A 10,020-nucleotide genomic window follows, 5' to 3' on the forward strand; every position below is an offset into this window, starting at 1 on the left:
ATAGATAAAACCCTGTCGACAATAAGACAAAAATTTGGACTAAAAAGAAAGATTAGATGCAAAAAGTGTCACGATAAGTACAATCATATGCAAGAACTCTTTTTGGAAAGCTTGATTCCTGACCATAAATTTTTAGCAAAATCAATTCCCCTCAGGCCATGAACCAATAACTTACAACTTTCAATTCAACCTGGCTAATCCTCTTCAGAGGAAGTAAAGAATGTTGATTAAGGGCGATTGGAATAAGGATTGTTTTAGACGGTATGTAGTTATTTGACGAGATTCAATGCAAGGGTTGATAGAAATTAAGAGTAGGCTTTAAAAAATAGTTTGGAGGAATAAAAATTGCTGTTATTTCCAGGTTTTAAACTAAGGAACTGAAAATCTCCAGATTTCAACGGGCCCTTACAGAGTTTTCAATCCAAGAAGTAACGAGTTTCAATTAATTTTTTAAATAAAGGAAAACTAAATAATCATACAATCGGTTTCTTCCATGTTGACAGTAGTTTGATGCAAGTGCTTTTGAAACAGGGAATATCGCCCCCTTGAGTTTATTGAGAAAAGGTATCCTATACAGACGGTTTTATCTGGATAAGATCGATAAGATGATAAAGAAAATGGAAAGCATGAGCTTTTACCAATCTCAAGTAAAAGCAACGTTTTCGTTGAATTCGAGGCTACTTTTTGTTGTCATTTCTATTATTGTTACAGTGATCAGCCTCAACCAAATGCCTTAAAAGTTTCACTTAACTTCATGCCTTTTGTACCTGCAAACCTTTCTGGGACTTAAGCGATGCCTCCACAGGAACGCGTTTAGATCTGTTACGGAGGTCTTGGACCAAATGACGTCAATCTTTTTTGCAAAGTTTGCTGCGGAGGAGTATTGGCTGGCAGTGTGCGTATGTCGCAATATCCCTGTCAGCGTCATCTTTCGCCAAAGCTTATTGACTGCCCGCACGATATCTCCCCAATTTCAATCGATTCTAAAGAGATGCATTCCAAGTTCAGGAAATGCGATCAAAAAAGGCCAACTGCGTTTTTACTTAGATTCCTTTTGATGTCTTTGTTCTAAGGTCAGGGTCTCGAAATCGTAAAATAATCCCTTTTGTAGTCAGTCCTTAATGCTCTGGACATCCATTTACCGACATTAATTTTGTTTTATAATAAAAAGCTCTTTAAAACCTCAAGGAGAAATCGCATGGCAAAATAGAAACGTAAAACACACAGCCAGGTTTTGATGGATTAAGTGCGAAGAAAGTTTCAAGAAGCAAAAAACCATCATTACGGGTTATTTCATGTATCTGATCTGGACTGACGATAATGACACGAAGTTGACTGCGGTGTGATCAAATTGACGTTCGTAGTAATGTAGAATTAGCGTCAAAAACAATAAAGATGGTGTCGAAACTTGATGGATTTGCACTCGTATTGATCGTCCTTCTGTACGTAATAAGCTCACCTTCAACCAGTGCATTTGATGTGGTAAGTACCAATGCTAGATGCAAATGTTTTAGAAACGTATTAATTTTAGTTCTTCTCTCAAAAAAAGTGGCGGCTGTCAAGCTAATAAGCCACATTTGGAAAACTTAGTCGTCTGCATTAGAGGTGCTCGTGAAACTCTTGAAGAGGTGCTCGCGAAAGAGTGACTTTTTATCAATTCTTCGTTTTTTCCTCTTAAGTGGCCTAATAACGTAGGAAGCAGATACGTTATCAATAGCCAAAACAGATTTGATGCGAAAAAATTTTGCACAAATTAACCTAATTTTCATGATTTTGATGCATTGATTCATATTGTACATAATTTCTTATCTTTCTTTCTCCAAAGTTGCTCTGTGTGAAGTTGAAACAGGAAATGTGATAATGGGGTTTTATCTCAACTGTACGTTATCAGTTGAAGGATAACAAAGCAATTTTAATACCCTACTATAATTCCTTTAAAATGTTTCCATGCTTTAACAAAAATCTAAGTGTAAAAATTTGGTTATCTGAGCTACCTTTTGGCAATCGTTTTGTCAAGTGTTCGTTGAAGAGCTACTGAACTGGCTTGACTTTAAACCCATTGCACCGACATATGTTAGTGGCTAAAGTTTTTCTGCAAATTAGCCACAGCCTTTTGTTTTTGCAAATCAAATCAAATTTCTCCTTTTTGTCTTTTCGCGCTTTCATGACTGAAGGTTACATTATGCAGCTAAAACTTACTGCATTTTCGACTCGTGCATCCCAACACAGGCACCAGTAACTGGACGTTGGTCTAAATTCAGCCATCGATCACATATCAGTATTTTTCTAGCTCGCCATGCATGCGTTTCATTTCTTTTTGAACAGTTATAATCAAATTATACTTGAGTAATTTGAAAATGTTGCTTTTGTTATTTGAAACTGGAGTCAGTTTAATGAAATAATTCTGCTAGGTGTTTCTGGAAACCCATTTCATAAGAAGGTTGCTAATATCCCATTGACCGGTAAACTGTCGTGTTGTCGTTAGAAAAAATTTATTCTATGAAAGTTCAGACAAAACTTTGGTTTTCTAAAATACTTAAAAAGAAGTTTCTAGTTATCTGAAATTTTTAACAATGCCAATTAACTTTCAAATCTATTTTATTTTTGCTACGGTCTGGATAACTGTCTGAATTCCGAACATCAGGAAAACTAAAATTAATCCTTTTTTCATAAACAAATAACGAAGGGAGAGAGTACTCAAAGAGGCATGATTTATTCTTACCCTCAATCGAGTTGATAAGCAGATAATATTGAGCATTTTAATTGCTATTCTGAGATTCTAGACTTTCATTTTTAACATCTACACTTCCTTGCTTGCATTCACATGACAGCAACTGTTTGTCATCAGAAAATGTCAAAAGACAACACATTCCCCTCGCTGTCTTCTTCATTTTGCTGCCAGCAAAAAGCTTCTCAAAATGCATCATATCAATAACAGCTTAAATTTCAAGATCTAGCATTATTCATAGTTATTGGATATTCCATTGATGTTAAATAATGTTTTTTTTATTTTTAGGATTCAGTTAGTACAGCAACAGAAAGCAGAGGGAGGTACACAAGAGCCATCCGTGGAAAGCCCGGGAGGCCTGGGCCGAGAGGCCCACCAGTAAGATTGACACTTACTCACTTTGTGATATTAGATAGAGAGAACTCTTCACAGAACAAACCCATTAAGATTACCTATGCCCTTTATCTGTGGTTATATTTCATGTTTTTGGGCGGATTTATAGATCTGTGGTGCGAGATAATTAAGGAAAATTTACTGTTTCATGCTAAAGATTGGATTACGATTTTGTGGTTTTCGTTCACATAGTAGTTATTTGGTTGGGAGTTTGAATGAGATGAGGATTGTCGCTAAAGTTTTGTTGTTGAGGAAAATGTATGGTGCTATGGCAAAGAAACACACTAGGGGCTCCACCATAGTGGTTGTGATTCACGTATTCACGCACAATTTTTTTACTTTTCGCGCATTCACGCACTGCAAAATTGGATTTTCACGCTCACGCAAACAGTAAATGTAATTTCATCTATTGCTCATCAGAGCCCTGTTTGAAGGACTACAACACTATCTTCAACCTCAAAAATACTAATTTGAGATTTAACTATCATTGGTTTATTACGCACCAAATTGAGGGCAGTTTTTTAAATTATCATTCAAAATTTCATTCACGAATTCACGGATAGTTAAAACCTTTTCACGACACAACGCAAGAAAAACTCATGTATCACGCTTCACGTAGGAATCATAATTCACGAAATCACGCATAAAAAATCGAGATTTCACGTTTTCACGCACGAAAATATTGCTAGTAACACATCACGCAAAAATATGTGGGGGGGGGGGGCACACTACAGTAATGCAGCAAAAAAGACAATAAAAAATCAAAGAGGCAAAGAAATGAAAAGCAGCATAAATTTTGCAATAACTCGGAACTTTTTCTCAAAAGTTGGAATATTTACATTTGAAATAGAAGAGAAAAGAAGAAGCTCAAGTTAATGAATCGAAAATTTACTGCGTGCCCCATCGTTCAAAGAGCTCGATGTTTTCACTTAATTGTAAATATACGCAGAAGTATTTGAAGAAACCTAAACAGAAACCTAATTTGATTTTTCCAGGGTGAAACAGGAGAGGAAGGTACGCCTGGCACACCCGGAATGCCTGGATTCGTAAGTAGCTTTCAACAATATATTAATGATACAACATGTGGTTTTTCATGCTTTGCTGTCCAAAACAGAACCTTTTTAGAATAAAACCAATCGATTTTATACCACTAGTATTAGTTCTGATGTAAGCTCTGGTATTTAGAACATTTTTTTAAGTTGCCACTCTGAGATTCATTCTCAAAGCAATCAAAGATAAGTGCCTACTCGTACGTAATAACAGCAACTTAGATTCATCCTGATCAGTATTCCAAAGCAAGTACAGCTTTGCTTATACGGGCATGCATGGCATCAAGCAGTTTGTGACAGATCAGTTAACAGTAATCTTCATTACCGTCTTATGCAGATTTGCCTTTCGGTTATTACAAACAAGGGTATCTTAGCTCTAAAAATTTCTCACCAGCCTGGTCCAAGAGGTCCAACTGGCTTTCAGGGCCTTCCAGGTGAACGAGGAAGCAGAGGAGACATAGTAAGTTGGAGCATTTATCAACACTTGCATAATGATATATCTTTGTTAAAAACAATGTTCTTTCGCATAATTATTATAATTTTCAATTTTCAAAAGTAAAAGCGGAATGCACAAATGTACCTACTTTGGCAAATTTTTAATTTTTTTTCTGGGGATTTTGGGATTTCGTGTAAACAAACTATGGCATAACTACAGTGTAGCCCAATGACGAGTTTACTGTACTCAGGTGTTTTTATATTATTATTTAACTTACCAAACATTTACTTATGTCTTTGGACTTTGTAACGTTGATTGTTTGTGTTTTTTAAAGTTGGCTTTATCTTGATCGGGCAGACTTTAGTGAATGCAAATATTTCTATAACTTAAGGTTGTCAGGCTAAGTTTTATGGCAAAAGAAACTGTTTTTGATAGAAATCTGCCACTTTCTTGGCTTGTTAGCAAAATGTAGATTTGATTTAAAGTCGTGAGCAAACTCGAATATTTTCTAAACAGGGCGATGCCGGTGAGCCAGGCCCAATGGGAAAACCTGGCAAGATAAATGGCTGTGTGAATTTTGCATCTGGTCTCGTCTGCCTGGATGGGTCAACAGGGAAACAAGGGATGAAAGGTATCACTGGCTTTTTCTTGCTCATGTTAGGAAGCAGCGTTGGTTTCATAATTTTTATTTTTTCGAATAAAAAAAATGATTTTGAAATACCGATACAAAAACCATAATGAACATTCTTCAAGTAACTGTATGCGAACTATTGACATACCAGTCTTATAAAAAGCTTCATAGGTAAGTGCATAGGAGGAGAGAATTTTTATAAGATATCCCCTAAAACAACATCTTGTCAAAAAAATTTGTATTTTGTTGGATTTACCACCTCTTAAGTTTGTGCTTTATCCGAATATTCTCGATTAAAAAAGGTCAAAGATCGGTGTTCACTTATGTTTGTCCCAGTCAAGCGTAATTGGCAGTTTTTGGACTTTATTTATATAGATGATGAACTTTCGACAACTTTGATACGCCTCAATCAAATGTGACAAGTTTTTTTCATAGGAATTTGTGTGAGGTTTGCCCTTTTATGGAAATGAAGCCACCAAGCCCACGTACAACCGATTTTAAATCAGGTTTTCGTACTCAAATTGATTCCTTGTTTTCAGGCTCTCAAGGCGAACAAGGTAGCATTGGGCTTAAAGGTGTGAGAGGCGTCGTGGGTCCAAAGGGAAGAAAAGGACAAAAGGGAAAACGAGGTTCAAGGGGTCTACCTGGGTTGCCGGGCTCAATTGGTGGACCACGATGCACTGCGCGGTACACAGAGTGGGTCCGGGTGGGTGACTTTGTAAGCGGGAAGCAAGGCATGATGTGTGAAGATATTGAATTTTTATGGAACGTTATAACAGAGACAGAAAACAATAAACTTAGAATGAGATATCACTGTTGTAAATTTTTGCAAGTTGGATTAGGGTTGTTATGAGTAAACTAGTTTGTTTAGCGACTCTACAGTGAAGCAAATTTTCACAAATAATTTGACCCTAAAGAAGAAAGAACTTCCATATTTATAATAGTAATAGAAATCGCTAAGCGTAAAGAGACATACAATATTTGCATAATCCAAACTAAATTAACTTTATAGGAAAAAGGGAGATGCCCAATGGGTTATACAGATAATGTCTCAGTTGGTCTTTTGTCAGCATACCTCTATAGCACCACTAGGTGGTACAATTGCGAGCATACCACTATTTACCATTTCCTTGTCACGTCACCGGTATTATCGCACTAAATCTTTATCAGTCTAGACAGAGCTTTTGTAATTTATCTTAATATCGTTCTAGCTACATAGCTTATTGCTGAAGAGTTAGAACAAGGGGTGCAACTTTTGGTAAAAGGCTCTTTTCTCTAAGAAGCTGTCTTTTGAAAAAATAACACTTTTCCCTACGAAATGATGCCCCTCCCTGCCTGTGCCCCTCCCTGCCTGTGCCCCTCCCTGCCTGTGCCCCTCCCTGCCTGTGCCCCTCCCTGCCTGTGCCCCTCTAACTTTTAGACGCTTCTGACATCCATGCCTCTTTTGCATTCTTTTGATAACTCCAGTCAAACCAATTTCTTGAAAATAGAGTATTGATCTTACAAACAGCGAGCGACACAAAGAGTCTTAATTAATTCTTTATTCTATGACCTATACCTTAAACATATTGAGAAGCAACTATGAAGGCAGAAACAAATGCCTTACCGCACTGTATATTCTGTAAATATGTTTTTTGATATCATAATGTTCAGTTTAACTTAGATCAAAATTGTTATTCTATTTTGCTGTTGTGATTAACAGGTGATGACGTCAGCGTTAAATTTGATCTTTGTTTTGAAGTAAAAGAAAGTATTTATTCTCTATGCATTGTCGCAAAGTCGAGTATGATGTTGTTGAGTTACCTAGTTTGGCTCAGAAAAAACATCGACATGACCAAATTCTTTCCTTTATTGGGCTTAATCAACCGGCGTGAACATTTTTTGAACATCCTCTTTTGGACGTGCTCATCAAAACAGCCAAATACGAAAGCATTTTGCAAATTTGCTAATGTATAAGTTAAAGTACATTCAAGAATTCGAGATCTTCTGCAGCACTTTTTATTCAAGCTGGTATTAATAGAAAATAACTAGAGAGAGTTGGAAAGTTAATTTTTATTTACAGTCAGGCTTTGAGAACAAATAAAAATTTTGATCTGAATTGAAAGCCTTTATTGGCTTTAGGAATGCTATAAATATTTAGCTCCAGTAATCTAATAATCGACTAAGTGCAAAGCGATTTTGTAGCGCACAAATATGTCAAGATATTTTAAGAATAGTTTTAAAGCTTTATCATTTTTAGTTGTTGAAGAGAATAACAGATTTTCAACATAAAGTGCTACTGGCTTATGGAGAACCCCTTATTCACAAAACGGAAAACAACAAGGCGTTGAGTGCAGACATGGTTAAATTGTTTGTGATAAAGAATTTTTCTTCTAATGTTATTGGCCGTATCCAGTATTGTGGTATCTGAATCTGGTATATAGCTTGTAGTCAGTAGTGCAGAGCTAAAATATGTAGAGAGGATCATTCTCTATATTGAATACAAAATAAACATTTCAGTTGTTTTCGTTTGCATGGTCCCTCAATATTTTTTCTAGGGTTGAATCATCTTTCAATGTTTATCTGAAACAATTTTAAAATTTAAGAATTTAAAGTAGTAAAACTTTGCCAGCATTTATTGACTTTTCAGCGATTAAGGTCACACATGAATGCAAATGTCAAGAAGTAATATCGGTTCAAACAAAGATTTGATCCTGGCCAGGGGCGGACTGGCTGGTCGGGTTATTCGGGCGATCGCCCGAAGGGCCGGTCGGTTTGAGGGCCGGCTGATAAAAGTGCAGATGATCTGTTTGCTGTTTATACCCACGCGTTGATCTGTTTGCCTTGAGTTTTCAGAGACACTTGAATTTTGAATTGTTGGAAAGAATAAATATACATCCAAGCACTCGAGAACCATTAAAATTATGAATTCATTATTGTCACCGCAGCCCAGACACACTTCTTCAGGAAACATGTTATTGTTATATTTTCTGTTGACGGTATTTCCTTATTGGCGACATACTATACTGTAACACCCCTGTTTCAAGGCGATACATAAGATTTTAACCTGCCTTGATGTCTTCTTACTTAGCTTTTGCTTGAAGCTGGTCATGTTTTTGCCTAAGCACAAGCTATTGCTTAAGCTGCGAGACTTAAAAAAGGATTCAGCTACGATACAAAGCTTTTTTATCAAGCAAAAGCCACAAACATCACAAAAACAGCAGGGTCTTGCTCTTGCTCCTTTCAACAAGCTCAAACAAGTTATGGAAAGTTTATTAGGCCTATACTATCATAAGTCAAATGCACTCCCTGCCCAACAGTATGGTATGGTGTTACACGATAACATTTCAACAGGGGTGCCCATGTTTTCTTTTTGGGGTCAGAAATTGACAAATTGATATTTTGGGTTGCTGAAAATCATTGTGGTTTTCCGGAGGATTAGAAAATTATTTGTAACAAGTGGAGTGTGATAGAAGCTTTTCCACTTTAAATATATAAAAAACAGGTTACGTAGTAATTTTTCGCAGCCAAACCTGGAGTCCTTCATGTTAATGTTCTTAGAAAAATACCTGTTAGATGACATCCAGAACGATCGCATTATCAACATATAAGTTCCTGTATTTAGAATCAGAGTCAAGCCAAGGAGTTACAATTTTTGTTTATTTACTGTTTAGTCAGCATATGACATATTTAACATGTTCTGTTAACCATATTCTGTTAACCAGCATTCATCCGTGCACTAAATTACTGAATTTAAAAACTTGTTTTCCTTACAGACTAACATTTACTTGTATTTTCCAAGGAGTTTTTATTTGCTATTATTGTGAGCCGGTTTGATCAAAATTTGCCCGGGCCAAAATAATTAGCCAGTCCACCCCTGATCTTGGCAGAAATTAATCATGATATTTTAGAGCTACCCAGAAAAAAAGAGGAGGTGGCACAACCCTCCGTTGCAAATTAGAAGGGGACTGAGCTCCCTGAGGCCCCTCTTCTTCAGCCACGCTTGTAGTGCCATCAAACCTCCAAAGTATTAATTTTGAGATTAGCCGCTTTTAAAGTGCACTGCTATTTTTACATAACGATGGTATAGATTTTTGATTTCAATTCACCACCAATTCACAAATTAATTAGTTTTCCAAACTGATTAATGTGTTTATTAATACAGAGCAAATATTGATAAATGTTTTCTAAATTTACGGATCTTCGCATCGGTTGAGATAAGAATCTTATTTTTATTAATAAAGAATGTCTATACAACTGCCGAACATGCATAATAATCAATTAGTCATTTTCGAAATCTTATGTGCTTATTGACATAAGTAACGATAGTCACATATCATCCAATGTTTCCTGAAAACATTGAATAAATATGTTATCAATATAAGAAGAAATAATTCTCCTGTTGATTTAAATCAGATTTTCTAGAAGTTGCATCCATGGGAGTAGCATTTTAGTGTTCCACACCAAGTTGGAGTTCAAATGATAAAATCTGGCTGCTAATAAGGACATTCATGCTGTCACTGGATGCCTAAATTGCTGAACAATCTAGGCCAAAGCTATGTAGAGACAGTTTAGCTATGTATATGTTAAATTAACAGTTCAAGTTCAGTTCAATCTTTTAATTTATTATTTCCTCCTATCCAGTACAGACAAAGAAGATTTTTGTGTCGTACACCCTGCTACACATTGGATTTCATAGTACTTGTGGCATAAATGTTTATAAGATTTTGTTTTAGAGGACTGTACTTGGCTCAAAGAACATAAGAAACTATATTCACGTAATATAGCCAATAAAAAAGGTTTA

General features: G+C 36.1%; 1 protein-coding gene across 1 annotated transcript; it reads left to right on the plus strand.

The window, feature by feature from the left end:
• The first annotated feature begins 1,116 nt into the window (after positions 1-1,116).
• Positions 1,117-7,076, plus strand: LOC135696783 (uncharacterized). Its single transcript, XM_065216296.2, has 6 exons — positions 1,117-1,482; positions 3,017-3,106; positions 4,117-4,167; positions 4,565-4,630; positions 5,123-5,237; positions 5,777-7,076. Exons 1-6 carry the CDS (start codon positions 1,396-1,398, stop codon positions 6,088-6,090), a joined length of 723 nt encoding a protein of 240 aa, XP_065072368.2. The 5' UTR covers positions 1,117-1,395; the 3' UTR covers positions 6,091-7,076.
• Positions 7,077-10,020: the final 2,944 nt, after the last annotated feature.

This window comes from Rhopilema esculentum, chromosome 18, assembly GCF_057945365.1.
Source record: "Rhopilema esculentum isolate cy_ngs chromosome 18, ASM5794536v1, whole genome shotgun sequence".
Lineage (NCBI taxonomy): Eukaryota > Metazoa > Cnidaria > Scyphozoa > Rhizostomeae > Rhizostomatidae > Rhopilema > Rhopilema esculentum.